Raw genomic sequence first — 22,911 nt, forward strand, 5'->3', positions numbered from 1 at the left:
GTCTGTCGTGCTTGGATCACACCAGCCTCTAGCAGTAGCGGCTGTGGATCCGTCTGATCTTCAACTCTCTTGCTGTACTTGGATCGCACTTGCTCTGACGGAAAGAGCAGTGGATCCAGCTCGCTCTGTTTCTATACTTGGATCACACTCGCTCTGGCGGAAAGAGCAGTGGATCCTGCTAAGCTCTCTTGCTATACTGGGATCGCACTTGCTCTGGCGGAAAGAGCAGTGGATCGTATGTCTCACTTATTCCTGTTTTCGTGTATCTGTCTTGTCTGATACGAACGCTTGCTGGAGGCTCGGTGAGGTAACGTTAAGCAAGCGCTCGCGTCCTTTGTTTCATGTTTGTCTGTCGGTGGTTATTTAGGCGTGCTTGTCTCTATTGTGCTTAACACGCGAAGACCGCTCAGGAAACGCGTTCGCTGTTGCGAATGAGTGCGGTGTTCGCGTTTAGTTAGCGTTTGTTATTTTCCTTATCTTCTCATTGTATGATTGCTGTGCCTTTGCTACTCTCATGCCCTGTCTTGCTTAAGCCTTGTGTCACCTCTGGCAATTGCCTCTCTCGCGATTGCGTTCCTACTTCGTTTCTGCTGTTGTGTGTGCACCGTCGCGGGTTGGCGACTAGATTGGGGCACATACATACATTCTGTTTCTGTGCTCATTCTCTTTCGCAATCGCTTCTCTTGCGATTGCGCTCTCACTTGGTTTCCTCTGTAGTGTGTCCACCGTCGCAGGTTGGCGGCTAGATTGGTGGACATACATACATTCCTTATCTGTGCTTATTCGGTCTTGTGTCGCTGTTAGCAATCGCCATCTCTAGCGATTGCCTTCTCACCTGGTCTTCATGGTTGTGTGTTCATCGTCGCAGGGTGGCGACTAGGTTGGTGGACACACATACCCTCTGTCTCTTTGATCTCTCTCTTTCAGGGCTATCTTGCTCTGCGTTTCTTCCCTTCGTACAATTCCTGTCTGGCGTCTGTGGCAGGGCAGAGGATCTGTTCCTCTGCACTCCACAGCTCCATCTGCCGACAGGAATTTCCCTCTACAGGTGCGTTGCACCTTTTGCTGGGTTCCCTCAAATTATACGCTTGTGGAGGATTTCCGCAGTGTCAGCGCACGTCCTGTGCGCTGATCACGGAGAGAATTCCACAATCGTTACAGATTGCTTGAACAATGCTCAGTGGGATGTTCAAGGCTTTGGAAATCTTTTTGTAGCCTAAGCCTGCTTTAAAATTCTCAATAACTTTATCCCTGACCTGTCTGGTGTGTTCTTTGGACTTCATGGTGGTGTTGCTCCCAATATTCTCTTAGACAACCTCTGAGGCCGTCACAGAGCAGCTGTATTTGTACTGACATTAGATTACACACAGGTGCACTCCATTTAGTCATTAGCACTCATCAGGCAATGTCTATGAGCAACTGACTGCACTCAGACCCAAGGGGGCTGAATAATTACGCACTTTGCAGTTATTTATTTGTAAAAAAAAAAAATGTTTGGAATCATGTATGATTTTCGTTCCACTTCTCACGTGTACACCACTTTGTATTGGTCTTTCACGTGGAATTCCAATAAAATTGATTCATGTTTGTGGCAGTAATATGACAAAATGCGGAAAACTTTAAGGGAGCCGAATACTTTTGCAAACCACTGTATATGCCTGCTCCTCCGTTTCTCAAAAAGATTTGAGCTCTGGTATCCTTTAACGACAGCTCAGGGCAGGTGATAACTTCTCACACACGTAACGCTTGCCTTCCTCTCTTTGAATTAACAATCTGTCTTTAACTTTAGAATGCTGCCTTTGTTTTAAGGATTCAAATGTTAACTTTAGAAATATCTCCTTAAATCAAAGACACAATTCTTAAGGTTTGAGATAAATTGCTTAGTGAATACTATGCTTTATCACCATGGTGATAACACGAGAAACCGCTCAGAAACGTTATTAAAGACAGGAGATGAGCTTAGTGAATTGTGATCATTGGTCGGCTAAGGTAAAATAAGGCATCTGTACAGTGCTCGGCCCTCAAACTGTTGCCCGAGGGGAGTCCCAATCCTTTTGGGCAACAGCAATTTTGCATGATTACCCACCTTAAGGCTGCTTTCACAGTAAGACATTACAGGCGCACGTTAGTGCAGCCTGTAACGCAGCCCACCGCACAGCAATGAAAAATCAATGAGCTGTTCACAGTGCCCACGTTGCGTTACATTGTAACGCAGCAAGTTAAAACAAAGTGCTGAATGCTGTGCGTTATACGCAGCTAAGCCATGTTAGACTGTTTGCACATGCTCAGTGATGTTGGAGGAGGAGGTCTCCCCTCCTCCTCCGCGGCCAGCCACATGGCTAATTAATATTCACTGCACTGTGATGTGCAGTGTTTACTTCCTGGAGCGGCCGCTCTGTGCGGCGATTGGCTGGCAGGACCGCGTGATGCAGATCACGTGGTCTCCACATCGCACAGCACAAAAAAGGCGCACCAAGAGCTGCATAACGCAGCTCTTGGTAGCGTCCTCCTCCAGCAGCACCAGGCGTTGCGTTAGGGGCACGTTATGCGACCTATAACGTCCCCTAAAACGCAACGTCTTGGTGGGAAAGAAGCCTAAAGGTGCGTACACGCGCACTACAGCAGCCAACGACGGGTCTGTCGGCACCCCCCGCTGGGCGGGTTTTCAGCAGACTGTAGTGCGTGTGTACGCACTGTCGGCGGACTGATAAGGCTGTTCCTGAACGATCCGCCGGGCGGATCGTTCGGGAACAGCCTCATCAGTCCGCCGACAGTGCGTACACACGCACTACAGTCTGCTGAAAACCCGCCCAACGGGAGGTGCCGACAGACTCGTCGTTGGCTGCCTGCTTTAGTGCTTGTGTACGCACCTTTAGGCTCCAATGAGCTTTGTCCCAACCTCTCTACTCTGTCATTCTGAATAAAGCCTTTAGTAACTACAATCCCTCTGATTTAAGCTCTTCTCTAAACAAGTCCTCTGTGGTTTTGTAAAGTTAAACTGCATTTAGTTTCCAGGCGTGAGATGGCATTCGATTGCAGTTAAGTGTATTTTAAAAGAATGTGTTCAGTAAATGAATTTACAATTTATTATTTGAATTTAACTTAATGAACCAAAATTGTTGGCTGTAACTTTGCTATTGATTTTTGTATAATTCGGTCTCTTTTATTATCTAAACAAGCTTGCATACAATCATTAGCGCTATAACTTTACGTGGTAGATAATTATGTTATACACAGGTATTTAGAATTTGTATTTGCTTCAGGCAGTTATTGTTCTCAGTCTCCAATTATTAAACTTACACTCCTCACAGTTGAAATTGTAACACCATGAAGAAATGCGTGTAGACCTATGCTAATCACAGTATTGATGAGAGAGAGAGTCGTGCAAATGATTGAGTTTTTGTATGTGTTTGGTCACATGGCACCCAGTTTATATATCAGAACAGCATGTTCAGCTTTTTACCAGTTGGTCAAAATGCCATCTAATTTTGACAGTTTATTTATTTAATTTTTATTCCAGCATAAAGCAAGGAAAGTTTAGAACATTTGATGGAATTTTGCAGTTTTCTTGTTGTCTGCTTTGATGACATTTCTCCTAAGTTCCTATTTTCGATAACCCTGCGATAGAGACAGAAAGTGAGCAGGGATTTTCCATCACTATTGCAGACTATATTACAAATTAACCTTTTTGTGTGATGTCCAGTACTACAATTTTTGCTGGTATTCTGCTTTAACGCGTACCCGAGGCAAACATAAGGCAAAAAATAGATCTGGATCCTTCCCAGGTCCTCCTGTGTCCACCATTGCCTTGCGGCCCCCTCCCCAAGAACTTTGACAAGAGCTTGTCGGTTTTCTGCTTGTGACTCCATGCTTGAGTACAGCCCTACTGCCCCTGTACCAGTATAGCCACGCCTGCGCAGTAAGCTGGAGCCACAGTTGCGATCTCCTAGGGAGCAGCTGTGGTGGTCAAGAGGAGGACTTGAAGGATCCAGATGCTTCCTTCTTCTAAGGTATCTAATTTTTTGCCTGATGTTCAACTTGGGTTCTCTTTAAGACACTGCATAATAACTTTCATCTGTTACGCATTGCTCCTCTTAGCAAGAGAAAACTTTGACCTATTTATAAAAAAAAAGTTGCATTTTTTTCTGGTAAACCTGGTTGGGAATGAATTAGCATAGTGGGTAAATGACGATTACCAGGCACTGTCTGGAGTGTTTACAGCAGAACGATTTCTGGCATTCTGCTTCATCATACAGGGGTTCAATAGCTGTAGATCTCTTAAGGGTCCCATACACTCAGCCGATTTTTGGCGCCGATCGATCGATCAAGATTGATCGATTGCAAATCGATTGACCAATCGACCGATTTGCAGCCGATTTCGATCGATTTCAATCGATCTGGCAGGCTGGAAAATCTAGGTCGATCTGTTGAGATTGCTTATCATTTTGCATTAGCCCTAATGGAAATTTAATGGCAAAAAAATGCCATCAGATCGATTTTCAATAGATTTCATACTGAAATCTATTGGAAATCTGTTCCTAGTAAAAAATGTTCCTAAACACATCAGATAGATCAGAAATCTATCTGATGATCTATCTGCTGCTAATCTAATGAGTGTATGGCCACCTTAACAGATCAGTATTAAAAAACTGAACAGTTGTTGCTTGGTAGCAACGTCATTTAATTATCAATGTGAACTAGCTATTGCTTTTCTTTTGTTCTGTTAAAAGTTAATTTTATACAATACTGTGAAAAAAAAAGTGTTCATTTAGTAAACTGTTGGGACTATAGCTGGAAATTGACTTACAAGACGCACTGCTTCTCTGGGATCTAGACAATAAACCATCCCTAAAGGTGCACATACACTCATCCATTTTCATATTTGATTCCCTGCAAATTAGATTCATTTGCTGGGGATCTATTCTCCAAAATGTCAGATTGTTAATTTCAATCAATTTTTGGTAAAAAAAATTATCAAAAATCAATCAGACAGGATGGAAAATTTTGGGCGAAAAGGCGGGGTAAGAGCTTTGGTAGAACAATGGCCCATAACAGTGCAACTCTTCAGTTCGATCGATTTTCAATAGACAAGATATATATATACACTGTACAGCGCTGCGTAATATGTCAGCGCTATATAAGTACTAAATAATAATAATAATAATAATTCTCTGTTGGAATCTATTGGAAATTGATATTCAGACTATGGTAATCTATAACTACATTACAGGTACTGTACTTTCGTAGTTAACAGTAAAAAAAAAAAGGGGGAAAAAGTCTATGTACTAAAGATGTAAATCTGTATTGTTTACTTTTGATACGTTTTTTTTCAGCTGGCTCCTATGTGGCCCTCACAGTTCAAGGACGACCTCCTGGATCTCCTCAGGTCCCTCTCCCTGAGGGAGATCCATTCACTCCACCACCTTTACCTCCATACTCTCCAGTCAATCATGGGCACCTTGAAAGAATAACCAGCCCCGTACTTGTGGGGGTAAGTGATTTTAGAATTTTTATTCATTCATTTTTTTACTGCTCCATCTTTTTGATTTAAGCACTCATCACCCTTCCTTTATACAATACAAGGAGTTTTGAATCAGGATGATACAATTTATTGGCTAACTTAGAGATGGATAAACAGTGAGCTTTCGGCTTATAAAAAGCCGTCGTCGGACTGGTTCCAGACAAATGCTGAAAAACACAGCTTATATACACTGACATACAGAGGAGAATCATTCTTTAGCAAGCATAAATGTAATTAGATGCCTCAACTGTTACTGAGGAGGCTTTCCCAGGCATCCTGGCTAAATTGATAAGATCAACAGTTCCCTCAACATGACATGAAGCAGACTCTGGTGATGGGGAGACATCGTAAATTCCGAGATCACATTTTAACTGGGCTGGTTACATGCACCATTAATTCTAGGCTTAAGATAATTGTGGCATTTAAAACAAACCAGCGCATGAAAGCAAATAAAATGAATAGTGACAGTAAACAACATCTTACACAGCATATGGCACACAAAATGAATGAAAAGATAAAAAAATAAAAAAATTGTGGCATTTAAAACCCATCGTACCAGCACAAGAAGTTAGAGTCCTTGTTTAAACCATCTTCTACAGTTTTGAACCAATGTATAAACTTTGTTTCTTGTGTTAGTCTCATGTTTCCCGATTTGAAGCCACTCATTAATACAGTGACGCGAAAATCGCTTAAACTGTGTCCAGGTAAACAAGTGTGTTGGTATTAGTAGATCAGTATATTTTGTACTATCCTTTTTTCTGCTGTTAATAGTGAATCTGTGGTGTGTCATGCGATCATGCAGTGGTTGACTTGTTACTCCCACATAAATTCCTTTGGGGCATTTTGCATACATGATCACGTATACCACATTAGATGAGTCGCAGGAAAAGGTGCCTTGTACTCTGTATTCCTGTTGTGTACCTGATATTAGAATGCTGTCAGTGGAATGGATGTGTTTACAGGTCCCACACCTTTTCCCTCGGCAGGGGAATGTTCCATTCTGTTCTGGCCTATTTAAGGCACTCCTCACTATCATCTGCTTAAGATTGGGTGGCTGTCGGAACGCTAGGAGGGGAGGTTTAGGGAATATCTTTTTTTAGTCTCTGATCCTTGTGTAGAACAGGATGAAGTTTTTTTGCAATCTTTCTTATGCTGGATACACACCATGCGTTTCCGCGTCGAATGCGTCCGTCGATACGTGTCGATTCGATTTCCGAGCATTTTCAAACGCATTTCGATGATTTTTAGGTCGATTGCCATGTAAAGTATGGCAAATCTACCTAACGATCCATCGAAGCTTGAATCAGACATGTCGGAAATAATCGAATCGATGCGTATCGACGGACGCATCGAACGCGGAAACGCATGGTGTGTATCCAGCATTAAGATTTCCAGGCGTGGGTTGTAGGTGACTACCAGTGGGACACGGCTCTCTTCCTGGTTCTGCTTGTACTCCAGGAGCTGAGTCCTAGGGATGTTGTTAATCTCCCTGTGAGAGTAGCTCAGTTTCAGTTTGATTGTGGGATGGAAGGCATTGAAGTTCCTGTGAAATTGGATAAGATCCTCCTCACTTGCAGACCAGATGATCAAGATGTCGTTGATAAAACAGAAGTAGGCCATAGGTTTTATATGACAAGTATCCAGGTATTCTTCTTCAATCTTTGCCATGAAGAGATTTGCGTACTGCGTTGCAAACCGTGAGCCCATTGCCGCTCCCATTTGCTGTAAATAGAGGTCCTCACCAAAAGTGAAATAATTGTGAGTGAGAACGAATCTCATCAGTCCAGCAATTGGCTTTATAGGTGTGCCCAAACCTTGAAGATATTTGCGACCAGCCGCAATACCATCATTATGAGGAATGTTGGTGTACAGAGACTCTCTATCCATAGTGGCAAGAATGGTGCCTCCAGGCACTGGGCCGATGGCTGCCAGTTGGTTCAGGAGGTGTGTAGTATCCTGTATGTAGCTGGGTCTTTTACAGACTAGAGGTTTCAAAATGTTTTCCAACCACTCTGAGATATTCTCTGTGAGAGTTCCTTTCCCTAAGATTATGGGCCTGCCTGGGTTCCCCTCTTTGTGGACTTTGGGAAGCATGTAAAAGCAGGCAGTTCTCGGCTTTTCCGGGATAAGGGTCTGTACATGAAGCCTGGTGTTTACAGGCAATTTCTTTACCATCCTATTGAGTGCCATCCTGTAGTTTTTTGTTGGGTCCTCCTGTAATTTGACATAGTGCATGGTGTTAGACAATTGTCTTTGTGCCTCCTGGATATAGTCACTAGTGTTCATGATGACTATGGCACCCCCTTTATCCGCTGGTTTAATAATAATGTCCTTATTCTCCTTACAATACAAAATGCAGTTGGCTTCAGGGATCCACCACCATCCCTGAAGTGAATTTCATTTTGCATTGTGTAGAGCAGGCGTCAGGAACCTGTTTGACTGAGAGAGCCATAAACGCCGCATATTTTAAAATGTAATTCTGTGAGAGCAATACAATATGTTTCAAACTGGGACAGTAGGGCTCACGTCCCTGTTGTCATGGTGATGTGTATACAGTTGATCCGCCGGGCAGTAGAAATGTCAGACACATCTTCAGCTTCTATTGGGTTTCAGCAACATCAGCAATTTCCCCGAGAGCCAGACAGGAGATATACCGACTAACAGCTTGTACAATTGGCTACCTGACTTGGGGGTTGATTCACTTTGTAGGACGAGGTTCCTGCACTTTGGCCCAATAGGCCAAAGTGCCTAGTGACAGGCAGCCTTTTGGGCCAATCAAAGTGCAGGGATCTCGCTCTACAAAGTCACTGGACCTAACAGGTTCCAGAGTGGGACAATTGGAGTGGCCTTTAGTTTTGGGGGAGTGCCAATAAGTTAGTAGTGCATGCTACAGCAGTAGCGTGCACTACTTTGAAAATTTTACTTGCGCTGCCACACTAAGCTGCGCTGCTTCTGCAGTGTAGCTTAGTGAATCAACCCCTACTGATTTGTCTGTGAGCCAGATGTAGCCATCAAAAGAGCCACATCTGGCTCTCGAGTCATAGGTTAGCTACCCCTGTTGTAGAGGAAGGGTGATGAGCGCTTACATTGACAAGGTGGAATACTGATTAGGTCTAACAAATCTGAAACCGCTCCCTCACTACTATCAAACTCCCCTTGTTTGAGGGGTACACCCTAAAAGGAGTGTTAATTGTTGAAGGAGAAAGTGGGTTGTACACTGGACTTTTAGTCATATTGATTGAATCGCTTTCCATACATTGTGTATTTACTGTACTCCTCTTACTGCAGGTTAAAGTATTAATGGACAAAAACTAAAATCCTTTACAGAAAGTATTGATGCATATAAAGATAAATGTATTTGCACCATTATTGGTATTCCTGAAATCATCAAGTGAGTTACAGTAGTCTTACATTCTTCCCCGCTTTGTACCAGCCTGACTACCCTGCTTGTGTCAGCTGATTGTCCCAGGCTTACAACTCAATAGAGCTGAGCATTTCTGGTAATGGTTGTGCTGAAGGAAGAGGGTGGAGGGAATCTGCTCCCTCTCTGTTAATGCCTAATCAGTTTGTGGCTTGTTACCGGCTCTGGAAGACTCAAGAGGGATCATTCTGAAAATTGGAAAAATGGGGGGAGGGAATACTGTTCCGTTCTTATCATGTCAATAACATATGTCCAGCTTTATATCCATTTTTCACATACGTGTATGGTATATTGTATCTTGAATACCTGTGAATACAGATCTTCAAACAATGTGCTGTCCATGGGGGATGCAAACAAAAAGGCAGAGGTGAAAATAGCCATGATCAGAACCCTTATTTTGTTAAAGAAGTACCTCCCATCGCTCTTTTCCAAGGGATAATTCTGCCCTAATTGGTTTGGCTGTGTCTGTTAAAGAGGAGAATTATATATTTATTAACCCTTAGACTGCAGCCAACATCTATAGGTGTTTTTTTTTTTCTGCATTCATATGCCATGGACACCTAAAGACATTTTTAGTACGAAGTTTAGGGTTAGTTACCTCTTTCTTCTTAGCTTGATATATGCAAAAAAAATTCAAGTTGATGGAGAATTATGCAAATGATGCTGCAAATCCATGCAGCTGGAAAATCGACCAATAAAATGCGTCCACTTTGCCCATTTACAAGCAGCTTAGTTTTTTTTTTATAATAATTAGCATAATTCTGTATTATCTCAGTTATTTGCACCTCAGTAACAATCCCTACTGACTGTTGACTTTGGTAATTGTAGATTTTGATAAGACATTTAATAAATACAGTGCAAAAATAACTGGCTCTGGTATGAGGCTGCGCATGCACACCACGGCGCTACTGAAATCAGTTGCTTACACTTACTGCATCGCCATAGACTTACATTGGTGAGTAATCGGTGTGGTAGGCATGGATCATGCGGCAACGCACTGCAGAGTTCACTGCGGGCTTGTGGCAATTTCATTACTTCCGCCATACAGAATTGCGCCACAGTAGTGCGTGTCTGTAGACTTTTATATTGTCCTTGCAACAAGCTGTGGCGGGGAGAGTGCCACGACGCATGGCGGCACGTGTATTGTGAAAGTAACCTCAAACTGTATTTAAACTATTGAAGTTGAACTGTCAATTTGAAGTTTATAAACCTGTCCTGGATGAGGCAGTAAGTAGTACCAACAACACCAAATTGAGCTTTGTGTGAAATTTTCTAAGGAGCTGTTACTGACAACCACAGCCCTAGTACAGAAGGAGGAACATGTTTATTGAGGAGTTCATTTTCCTCCTAAAGAGTCTAAGCAGTGTAATTGCAGAGTGCGCCCTGGATGGCAAGTGGGCACTTTTTTTCAATTCTTGGGCTGAATGTGACTTTGGGGTTCAGGAGGAGTATGTCTAGAAAACTGTTTGACATTTGGTGGTATTTAGGTGTCCCAGATGAACCCAAAAAGTTGCCAAATATGTGGATGGTTGTGAAATACCTTTTCATGATTTCATAGTAGCCCCCCAAATCCTTGTTTGTTCTTTGGCTTTTGGATTGGATATCCTAAACAATAAATACAGAAGTACATTTTGAAAATGCCATCAATTTATTTGCTTTAAATAATGCAGTGTTCCTCTCTTTGTCTGTGATAGGAGGAGAACAGTGTTGTGCACAACCAAAAATTAGAGATACTAAAGAAAATGTTACAGCAGGAAAAAGAACAACTGCAGGTCAGTATGAAAGTACAAGATTGTCTCCTATTAACTTATGAAGCTTATCTATAAGGAAAAGCTACATTTTATTGTAAGGTTGATATAAGGGGAAACTACAGGGGTGGCACATGAAGCACCGGCCTGTCTGACACTTGCACTACTATACAGACAGATGCCAGTCTACCCGGCCCCCATGTGCCTTTTACTGTATGTGTCCCTGGGTTTATGCGGGTATGTTATGAAGGTTGTGTTGCATTTACTGCCATATTATTATTATTTATTATTTATATAGCAACGACATATTACGCATCGCTGTACAGTGTGTGTGTGTGTGTGTATGTATATATATATATATATATATATATATATATATATATATATATATATATATATATATATATATATATATATATATATATATATATATATATAGTCGCTAACTGTCCCTCAAAGAAGCTTACAATCTAATCCCTACCATTGCCATATGTCTATATTATGTAATGTAAGTACTGTAGTCTAGGGCCAATTTTAGGGGGAGCCAATCAACTTATCTGTATGCTTTTGGAATGTGGGAGGAAACCGGAGTGCCCGGAGGAAACCCATGCAGACACAGAGAGAACATACAAACTCTTTGCAGATAGTGCTCTGGCTGGGATTCGAACCAGGGACCCAGCGCTGCAAGGCGAGAGAGCGAACCACTACGCCACCGTGCTGCCCATGAGTATTACCCATACAGCAGCAAATGCAAAGCAGCACAGGCTTCATATATGCGGGATACACTTACAGTAACAGGCACATGAGGTTGGGCCATCATCTGTGTACTAGTGCAAGTGGCAGGCAGATGGGATGTTTTTTTGTGTGCCACCATGTACATATTGATATGCTGCAAGAATGTTATTAAAAAGTATCTTGCCATTTGAGTCTGAAGCCAGCTATGTATTTTCCAAATTGACTGAAGGTGAGCTTGCACTCCTTTCCAAGTCTGAAATCTGCACTCTTTGGGCAACAAAGGCTGCCTGTAAACTTCCCATCTTGCTGCTAAGTGCTAGGCTGCACAGAGTAGGAGCTTGTTACTCCTTTTCAACACCTGAACGAATACACTAACTGACTGCAAACTTCTCTCATACCAATCTGTTGAGTAATTGTCTCAGATAAATACTTACTCTACTTACATAACATATGTATTGCACTGTCCACATTTTGATTTTTGTGATTTGTCTACAGTAAAAAATGAGAAAATCCTTCTTAGCATTTCCCATTTTAACTATGGCTATTTTGAAGCCAATCCTGATGTCATTTCCTCCCTTACTCTCCTCTGCCTGATTGTGTATACATTGCCCACCCTTCACTGTAGAAAGTGCATTGTCTCAGCATTAGAAATATTGGCCAATCAGAGAGGAACAGATGTGTCGGAGAGGAAAACAGGAGGGAAAAAGGCTTCAGCTAATCTGGCTGCATTAGTTAAGTCTGAGGGGAAAGTAAAGAATCAAAGGACAACCCAGCATGCCCTTCAACTTCCTTTGTGTGTACCAACAGGGCTGTGGAGTCGGAGTCGGAGTCGTGGAGTCGGGCAATTTTGGGTGCCTGGAGTCGGAGTCGGGAAAAAATGCACCGACTCCGACTCCTAATGAATTTGTAACTGTAATTAAAATAGAAAATATGATAAAATGTTCTATTTCTCAGATAATAGTCATTAAAAATAATGTATAAATACAGTATATATACAGTAAAAGCTGTCCACAAAAATGAAATAAACCAATCAAAATTAGTTACTTGTGCTGCTTCAATAAAGCAGTTCCCGTATTTTTAAGGTCAGATATACATATCTGATTGTGACTGTACAGTATATATGATGTGTACACAGGAATCTCTTATATATACTAAATAACATCTATGCTGTAAGAATACAGCCTAATGTGTAGCTGTGTCACTAATAGAGATGGTCAATGAGATGGAAATAATTGTGCACTGATGCTGATTTATGCAAATGTATGCACTCCCTTTGCTGATGAAATCAAAAATTTGATATGTTGTTAAAATTTGGTTTGGTGACTACAAATTAAAGGGTACCTGAGGCAGATGAAAAGTAAAGTTTTATACATACCTGGGGCTTCCTCCAGCCCCCTTCAGGCTAATCAGTCCCTCGCTGTCCTCCACCACCCGAAACTTCTGCTATGAGTCCTGGTAATTCAGCCAGTCAGCGCTGTCCGGCCGCATGCCGCTCCCACAGCCAGGAACATTCTGCACCTGCGCAATAGTGCTGCACAGGTGTAGTATGCTCCTGGCGGCGGAGTGTGTGCATGCGCACTACGCCCGACTGGCTCAAGTACCTGGACTCATAGCAGAAGATCCAGGTGGTGGTGGAGGACAACGAGGGACTGATTATCCTGAAGGCGGCTGGAGGAAGCCCCAGGTATGTATAAAACTTTAATTTCATCTGTCTCAGGTTTACTTTGTTACACAGTAGTACTATACTCTACATATGCACTCCCCACAGAGCTGCAGGGAATCCACTGAGAATGCTGTGCACATTGAACACAGAGGTGTTGTCTGTCACCCATAAACCTTGTTCAGATTGTGCATGAAGAATGTGTAATAGAGGAAGAATCTCCTCATTCCCCTGCAGAGTACCTGCACATCATTCTTACATGTACCCACACTTACATTGCCTAGGGCCTGATAGATGTTCTTTGTTCCGGTTTGTACCTTTTACAAGTACTCTTACCAAGGACTAGTTTTAGTCTAAAGGGAATAAATATAGTAGTCTACATATCCTTCTCACTTCAGTTGTCTTGTAAAATTCCTAGGCGTTGGCAGTTAAGAGACGAATTTCATGTTATATACTTTTAATCAACAAAATTGTAATATGCAAATTAGAGGAGTCGGAGTCGAGGAGTCGGAGTCGGTGGAATCCTAAACTGAGGAGTCGTAGTCGGTGGATTTTTGGACCGACTCCACAGCCCTGCGTACCAAATAAGAGTCAGGTAAATTGAGGAATGATCATTTATCAACAAGAAAAGTAATAGTTATCTTAACTTTTGGATTGCCTGGTTAGCATCCTTATTACTTGTTTACCAGATAAAAATAATTATGCCCGACGGTTACACCTTAAGTGTTTCACATACACAATGTACTTGCTTACACGTGCAGATGGTCAGTGAGATTCTAAGAACTCCTAACACTAACATCTCCCTGCTTGAGGCCTAACAGTAACTATCGGTATATTGAGCTCTGAAACTGCCATTGCTGCCACTCTGTGGGCTTGGCAGTGTGATTGGAGAGTGGTCCTTGGTATTGCCATCGACACTTGGCACCAAATGTAAGCACCCACCCGCTATTGCCGACATGCAGCACCCCTATAGCTGCAACACCCGCAATTGCCAACACTAGTGTTGGTGTTTGAATTCAGGTTATTGAAATTCAGAAACATGAATCCCCAGGAACTTTAAGTGGGCCAGGGGAGTTCACTTATTTGTGCTTTGTGTCTCGCCTGAACTGCAAGTAAGTTATCTCCCCCTGACCATGTCTACATCAGTGCTGAACTGTGGTGACAGGCGGTTTCCGAATTTCAATTGCCCAAATTTGAATACCAACCCTAGCCGACACCCATCATCCCCATAGCTGCAACACTCGTTTTCGCTGACACCCAATTCCAAGTATAAGCACCCACCCACTACCGCCAGCACCCCCATAGCTGCAACACCCATTATCGCTGAAACCCAATTCCAAATATAGGCACCCACCCACTACTGCCAGCACCCCCATAGCTGCAACACCCATTATCGCTGAAACCCAATTCCAAATATAGGCACCCACCCACTACTGCCAGCACTCCCATAGCTTCAGCGCCTGCTATTCCTGACTCCTAGCACCAAATCTAAGCATCCTCATAGCCGCAAATTACCACTACGGTCTGTGGGGGAGCCAGGAGGTAAAGGTACCCGTGCGCCAAAAATAAGCACTTCACCTGTCAGGTTGATATTTCTTACTGTGTCTCCAGTGGAAATATTCTGTGATGACCGCAATCACTTAAACAGGAAGTGAAATTGTCTTCATCTGGGAAATACATGCTGTATATGACAGTACTACATAAATGATTCTTATTGTTGGCTGTGTCCCATCACTTCTTATTGAGGCAACTCTTATGATAAACCATTATTAGGAGCAGATTTCCTCAGTTAAAACATAAAATAGCAGTAAAGGAAATTACAAAAGCATAAAATGCTGTCCCCATTCCATCCAAAGTTTAACGAGAGCTTTTAGCAGTTTCACTTTGAGCGCTTTAAAGGAACTTTTTGCTTTTAACCAGATCAGAGCTCTTAAATCTTCAGTGCAAGATTTGTGCAGTTTTGTATTCATCATCTCTTCCCTGTGATTTGTAGTCTTCCCAGGAGGAGTATAACAGCTCTCCATCCACTCGGCTTTATAAAGACATCCAAGATACCAAGAAGCACATACAGCAACTTCAAGGACAGCTGTTTAAAAGCATGTCTCCTACACAGGTGATTAATGAGAAAGTGACAGAGGCGGAATTTGTAGCTGCTGATGTTGATATTGTCAGTGTTGGATGATGATATGTGTGCTGTCTGCCTTTATTACTGATATTATTATTACAGTACACGTCTTTGGGGGTCTGGTCCTTTTGCTAACTCTGTGTATCCCACCATGCAATAAAAATTGTTTTCAAAGTCTAAAGGTAGCCATATATCTAGCGATGATGGACAGACCAAGAGAGAGATCTGTTGGCTGCCCATACACCACAGGCAGATCCCTGATGGATTTCATGCTGAAATTGTTTAGGAATCGGCTTTGTGTCACTGCATCCGCCGGCTTGACGCTGTCCCCCAATGTCTTATGTGCTACCCCAGTGCACTATACTTTGTCCTTGTCTGTCACTGGCTCCGGGCTCCGTCCACAATCCACATACACGCACCCCACGGGGTTGCCGGTTGATACATGGGTACGTGTGTGACGTGACACACGCCTGGTTACTCCGGCAACCTCGTGGGGTGCGTGTTTGTGCTTTGCAGACGGAGCCCGGAGCCAGTGGCAGACACGGACAGGCAAAGTATAGTGTCCCATGGGGGGGTTTCCTGAAATTGATTGCTATTACTCCTGATACCGATATTCTCCCGCTCAATCACGAGGTTCGGCATCTTGCAGCATGTCCAATCGGTACATACAACCAATTTTGACCCGTAATTGGTCACATCTTTGATCGGGCATGCTCTTGGTGGCACCAATTTTCATCCGATCCAATAATTATTGAATCAGATGGTCATTCGCCTGCCAAGTCGATAGACAAAAGTGGCCATACATCTGTCTGATGGGCATACACCCATATCAGTCTGATGTAATTGCACAGCTTGGTACTGCAAACTGTGGGCTTTCTATTGAAATAATTAGTAAAGTATATGAATTACCTAACTGAAGTGGCACTGTAGACAGCTACTTATTTACAGGAAACCTAGTTTTTACGTTTAGATTTCCTGGAAATAAGGAAAGGTCTGCTTTGTTGACTATCAGGGGTGAGGGCCTCAGAGGTGAAGTGGTAGTGGGATTAGACCTTATCTACAGTAATCATCACTATGGTAGAAGACATGAGAGAAATCTGGCAGTATTAACAAATCAGACAGGTCACTTTATGTTCATTAATCGTATAATGGGACACATTGCTCATTAATATAAATATAATGTTACTTGGTACAAAGTTAAACTGTGGAGAACCAGATTCGCCAAGCATTTTATTTTTTTGTTTTTTTGGAGGGGGTCCAAAGAAACTTGGAAAAACTCAACTGAAAAAGCCCTGTATGTACATACCGTATGCACCTTTTAAAAGACTGTACATTTGCAAGTTTTCCTTCCACCTGAGGGATAAATACCACACAGAGATGCATTGTGGGTGTTTCTTCTCATTTAGGTGGAGGTAAATAAAAAAACAAACCTCATCATACTTTCTGTTTTTAAGACAAAGTTGTACATTGCTATCCTTTATCACTAATGGCCTTTCGGGTGGATCTCCAGGTCCCACTGTATCAATATCCTGGTCTGTTCCTGAATGTATTTGACAGACATCTTTATCTACAAATGTATTTATTTTTTTTAAATGAAAAGAAAGTGCTGAATTACTAATAATGCCCTGTATTACATTGGTGGCAAAATGAAACTGTTTATTTCCTTTTAGATAAATGAACTTGACACCGACTTTTATGACCAAGAACGTTCTGACTACATTATTGGGGATGGATCTCATCCAAGTAGTAACATTACAGATGTGAGTGGAACTGTTACCAGCTGATATGGTGACCGTATATATGCGCTTTATCCACAGGTCGTCTTCAGTGGCATTTTTTCCCCATCCTTCTCTGAACACATATACAAAGTATCCCCAGTGTATTTGAGCAGATGTTGTTTACACCAAATTCTAACCTCACCATGTAAACGTTGCAGCTGGAATCAAGACTCATCAGACCAGGCAATGTTTTCTCAATCTTGAATTGCCCAAATTTGGTGATCCTGTGCACATTATAGCTTTGATTTGTTCTTCCATCACGAGTGGCTTCTGGTGTGGTCTTCTGCTGCTGTAGCCCATCTGCTTTGAAGGTTCAACATGTTGTGTGTTCTGAGATAGTATTTTTAATTTCTTGGTTGTAATGACTGATTGTTGCTTTATAATCTTCTCGACGTTTGACATAAACGAGGCACTTTTGTCCACACAACTGCCGCTCGCTAGATATTTTCTCTTTTAGTGCATTTTCTGTAAACCCTACAAATGGTTGTGCTTATAAATCCCAGTAGATCAGCAGTTTCTGAAATAAAGATCAGCCCTTCTGGCACCAACAACCACGCCACATTCAATGTCACTTAAAGGGACCCTGAGCAGTGCCATAAAAATGAAATCTGGGATTACCTGGGGCTTCCCCCAGCCCCTACATACCGCAAGGTCCCCCGGCATCTTCTTGCTCCCTTCCGTGGTCCCGTTGGCAGCTCTGGTAATCCAGAGACTTTGCTGAAGTCTCGCGGGCATGCTCCCGTAGCATCACTATGCCAGTCGCTGTAAATGCTCGGTGCTTGAGAAGTTCAGTCTTTAGAGAACCGCACAGGATACTTACAGTGAGCGGCATGATGATGCACTGGGAGCGGATTACCGGAATCGCAGAAGAGAGCAACAGGATGGCGGGGGACCTCGCGGGCTATGGGGGGGGGGGGGGAGGAAGCCCGGGTAAGTCCAGATTTCATTTTCAGGGCACTGCTCAGGCTCCCTTTAAACCCCTTCTCACCCATCTTGATGCTCTGTTTGAACTTCAGCAACTTGTCTTTAAAACATGTGGATGCCTAAATGTATTGGTTGCTGTTATGTGATTGGCTGATTAGCAATTAGTGTCCACGAGCAATTAAACAGGTTTACCTAATAACGTGGCCAGTGAGTGTATGGAGCCTTTTATCATTTTTTATTGTATTACTTTTTCTCTGTGGTTTGTCTTTATCCTTTCCTCCAGTATTATCTCCTCTTTTCTGTATACTGAGTTAGAACAATTTCTGTCTCCACAGAGTCCAGGAAGTCGTCAGCTAGAAAAGAGTTCCTTAGAAGAAAGCCCTGAGAAGAGTGAATATCTGGACACGGTATGTGACAGAACTCCCCTACATATAGTTGTTTTTATATGGAATTCAGAAATGTGCTGTTTTACTTTTAGCATGTATCATTTTACTGCAGTAAGGGCCTGAGCCCACTAAGCCATTTGTGTCGGCTTTTTTGCATCTGTAAGGGCTTGTTTCCATCGGCGTGATTTTTAGCTGCGCTTTTGGAAATGCAGGGTGATCACAGGGACATCAGAAGTATATAGATTGCACTGTCTGATGTTTCCATCATGCATTGTGATTCACAGTGGAATCGCAATGCACGGTTGCATGCCTTTCAGGGCATTGTGCAGCAATCCCATCCCTTACAAATGAATGGGATTGCAAGTGCCTCTGGAGGGAATCACGATGCAACGCAGAGCCGTGCGTCAACATGGCCACCTGCGTTTCAAGTGGAAAAGAGCCCTAACATTGATGTGTTGCCGAAAAGCGGAGACAAATGCATTAGTGGGCTCAGGTCCTAACAGATGTTGAATCTACGTTCCATCTATTCTGTAGATAATGATGGCTTAAATTTGATATTTTTAGGATTCTCAGTCTAGCATGGGAAGTCCATCTACTCGCATATCTCATAGCATTATTGGTGCTGAGGATGAGGACTTTGATGCTGACCCTGAGCAGGTGAGTGATGGCCCTAGTGTAATACAAAAAGTAAAAAAAAAAAAAAAAATCCTAGCTAGAATTTTTTTTTATTATGATTATTTTTGTATCAACAGATGATTGAACAGTGCAGCTGCTTTCAGAGTATAGATCTTTTGAAATCTCACCCCGCTCACCTTGCAGTTTTCCTGTACCATGTTGTCTCGCAGTTTGACCCTGCTCCACTGGTAAGTTTATTCATGGAAAGGGTACCTTAACTGACACAAATGTGTATGTACAGTCCCACACCTATGTAGAACTAGGCTGTGTTCCTTTTTTGTCTTTGAAGGTGTTAGGCAGGGCTGTGGAGTCGGTACAAAAATCTTCCGACTCTGACTCCTCAGTTTATGAAACCACAACTCCGACTCCGGGTAACCAAAATGGCCCCGACTCTCCGACTCCTTAGTCTAATATTTAACAGGGCTGTGGATTTTGTACAAAAATCACCCGACTCCGACTCCTCAGTTTATGAAACCATGACTCCAACTCCGACTCCGGGTGCCCAAAATTGCTCAGACTCTTCGACTCAAACTCTGACTCCACAGCCCTGGTGTTAGGGCCGTTTTACACAATGTCTGGGCAGCGGTAAACACCCACTGCGCTCATCATTTGAGCTCTGCCCTTTCTAATGCATGGAAAGTGCTTGGTACCATCATTTACCATCGCTTACTGTCATTTGCGCAAAGGCCAGGTTTCGTTCCCAATTTTTCCAGTTGTCCTGTAGCATCCGAGATGGGTAACCATGCCGCTTTCATGACTCCCTGCACACTTGCAGAAAAGCATTTCACCGAGACACTGGGCTGCTGGTTCAAACAGATGTTCCCTAAGGGCCCTTTTACACTTAATGCATTAGTATACGTTTTTTCCTATAGCCGTGCATTGTGAAAAGGCTATCAGTTAAAACGCGTATGGTGGGAACTGGGCCATAGAAAAACATGGGCATTACTTTGAAAATCAGTTTTCTTTCAGTTGCAACTGATTAAATGTAAAAAGGCCCTTAGAGGGACTTCACTAAATATAACATCATTAATACAATTTCTTATTTTTTTCTAATTAGTATTAGTAATACTTTAGTAGTATATTATCTAGTATTATACTGTATTATAGTAATACTTAAAGTATTAGTATTAGAAATTATTTAGTCATTGTTCGCCAATAGTAAGATCTTTACTTTCCCTGATTTAAATTCTGATATTTATTTGAGGTCGCCTGGCAACATTTTTACTGCTGGCATGTGCATCACTGTACAATGTTAGTTGTAGATTCCAAACTAAAAAGAAACACCTGGTGTTACAGAGTGCACTGGGAGAGGAAGTTCTGCAATAAACAGCTTGGGCTAAGCATCACTGGGAGGGAAGGTATACCAATATACAGCAATAAATAGGAAGTGGTTCTGATGCTGAAACCAGGATAATTATTGTATAAGTGGGTACAGCAGAAGAGAGAGGGAAGCCTCAATAGGATCCTGAGGCTTCCCTCTCTTTAGGTAAGTATCTGGTTTTGTGTACCCGAGCTTCAGCATGGGTACACTTTAAAGAGGCGTTCCAGTGACGTATAGTAGAATGCTCTTATTATGTATTGTCGCTCTTCAGATCGGGGGCCGCGGAGCTCCTCTTCCTTGTACATGGCCGCGCAATAGCCGACTGAGCTCGCCCATGCATGCGCAGTATGCCAGAGCCGCGGGCTCCGTGCGCCTGCGCATAGGCGGGCTCACAAGGCTATAGCGCGGCCATAAATGTGGAAGGCAGGCTGCGTGGCCCCGATTCAGAGGAGGCGCTCTGCAACGGGGCTGCGGACAAGAGAGGGAAGCCTCAATAGGATCCTTACACTTCCCTCTCTGAATGGTAAGAACTTATTTTGAACCTGGGCTTCGGCTAGGGTTCACTTTAAGAATATGGAGCTCAAAAAGACAGTCTCCTCAGTTAAAGTGGAGCATAATTTCACTAAAAGCTAAGTAAAGGTCATAAACCACTGCATTGCTGAAAAATGCTTCTGAATGCAGCCAGCGGATAGCAAGTTCAGAAGTCCAAGATTAGTGTGTGTGGAAGCTCAATGACTTTAACAAACTGCCCCCATATACAAAATAAGACTATGGGATTCCAGGAAAGAAAGTAGGACGACGGAGTCAATTGTTTCTCATCAGTTTATTTTCACTTCAGGTTTGCATTAAACACTAAAGTGCTTTGCTTATACGTTAATGTACAATTTGTTATAATGGAAATCCCTATTGCTGTGTTATTGTCTAGCTCTGCTACTTGTATGGTGATCTTTACCAGCAAACTAACCCAAAGGAGACACGCAGAATATTTCTAGAATTCTACCAGTTCTTCCTGGAGAGAACAGCGGTGAGTCACAGCTTATACTTTCCTTTTAAGTAACTGTGTATGTCTTAATCCCTGATCTTAAACTGGGCATTAGTGTTCACAAGGTAATGTAATTGTAAACACCTGCTGTGTGGTAGAAGCATTCCCCTAGCTGGCAGAACAGGTCCGCGCATGCGCAGAAGGCACCGACTGACACTACTGACCTTGTTACCAGAGCTGATTGCGGCTGAACGGCAGACCGCGGGAGGATGGCGAGGGACGCACGTGTTTATGGGGCTGAAGGGAGTACATTTCTAGACTTATACTGGCGTATATATGGTATTGATTAGCAGTTGGAAAGAGAAGATAACCTTGTATTAGTTTTGCAAGGGACTGATGTAGGTTCCCTATACTTTGTGAGATTTCTTTACTTCTTGATTAAAGGACAACTGAAGCAAGAGGGGTATGGAGGCTGCCATATTTACAGTATTTCCTTTTAAACAATACTGGTTGCCTGGCAGCCCTGCTGATCCTCTGCCTCTAATACGATTAGCCATAGACCCTGAACAAGCATGCAGCCGATCAGGTGTTTCTGACAGTATTGTCAGATCTGACAAGATTAGCTGCATACTTTTTTTTCTGGTGTGATTCAGTTACTATTGCAGCCAAATAGATCAGCAGGGCTGCCAGGCAACTGGTATTGTTTAGGAGGAAATAAATATGACAGCCTCCATATCCCTCTTACTTCAGTTGTCCTTTACAGGACCTCTATCACAAAAAAATATAATTTAAAATACTTACATATGAAATGTGGCATTTCTTCCAGACTAAAATGCACTATGAATTACTTTTATCCTATGCTGCTGTCACGTTAGGTAGTGGAAATCTGCCAGATCCTGATAGGTTTTGGACTAGTCCATCTCATGGTGGATTCTCTAGTATCTGTTTACTGCCAAAATAGTGTACAAACAAGTTGGCTAACATCTTGGTATAGATCCTTTCCAGGGGGGGGGAGGGGGGGCTTTTGCAAAGAATAAAGGTGATGCGGAGAATCTCCCATGAGGAGATGGGCTAGTCCAAAATCTGTCAGCTCTACTACCTACTGTTAGTGAAAGCAACATATAGCCTCATGCCTGCCTCGGACTCCTTTTGATGGGGATGTGGAAAATGACTACAAACTAGCAATTAGGGGCATATATTAGATGTCATTTGCCTAAATTACCTTAAAGTGAACCTAAACCAATGACTTTTACTTACCTGGTCCATGTGCAGGACTCTACTGCGGACAGGAATGCGTGCTAAACTACGCGTGGCGAGGGCGGCGCATTGCCCCTCAATGTGCCGCGTGGGGCTGGTAGAAGCCCCAGGTAGGTAAATGTCATTGGTTTAGGTACACTTTAACATCTGCAATTTGGAATTTTGTGATATAAGCACTCCTGTCATTTTATCTACTGACAGGTTCACTTTAAACCCTCCTGTAATTTTAAACAGTGGCACTATCACTCCTCTATTTAGGAGCAAAGTCATTAATTTCCACACTGGATTTTCATCAGGGCTAGTTCGCACTAAAAGTTTTGTGGCACAAAATTTTAAGTTTTTACCGCAATTTGTGATTCCTGTCAGTAGAATGAGAAC

At 42.7% G+C, this 22,911-nt stretch overlaps 1 protein-coding gene across 7 annotated transcripts in view; it reads left to right on the top strand.

The window, feature by feature from the left end:
• ARHGEF12 (Rho guanine nucleotide exchange factor 12) overlaps positions 1-22,911 on the top strand; it is a 243,186-nt gene that overhangs the window by 104,864 nt on the left and 115,411 nt on the right. For all 7 annotated transcript variants that reach the window (XM_068240993.1, XM_068240996.1, XM_068240994.1 and 4 more), the window contains 8 exons: positions 5,334-5,491; positions 10,637-10,714; positions 15,079-15,198; positions 16,881-16,970; positions 18,248-18,319; positions 18,863-18,955; positions 19,051-19,161; positions 21,220-21,318. In XM_068240993.1, the coding sequence (XP_068097094.1) occupies positions 5,334-5,491; positions 10,637-10,714; positions 15,079-15,198; positions 16,881-16,970; positions 18,248-18,319; positions 18,863-18,955; positions 19,051-19,161; positions 21,220-21,318 (821 nt within the window). The remainder of the gene's footprint in view (positions 1-5,333; positions 5,492-10,636; positions 10,715-15,078; positions 15,199-16,880; positions 16,971-18,247; positions 18,320-18,862; positions 18,956-19,050; positions 19,162-21,219; positions 21,319-22,911) is intronic.

The sequence above is a fragment of the Hyperolius riggenbachi genome, chromosome 6 (assembly GCF_040937935.1).
Source record: "Hyperolius riggenbachi isolate aHypRig1 chromosome 6, aHypRig1.pri, whole genome shotgun sequence".
In the NCBI taxonomy this organism is placed as follows: domain Eukaryota; kingdom Metazoa; phylum Chordata; class Amphibia; order Anura; family Hyperoliidae; genus Hyperolius; species Hyperolius riggenbachi.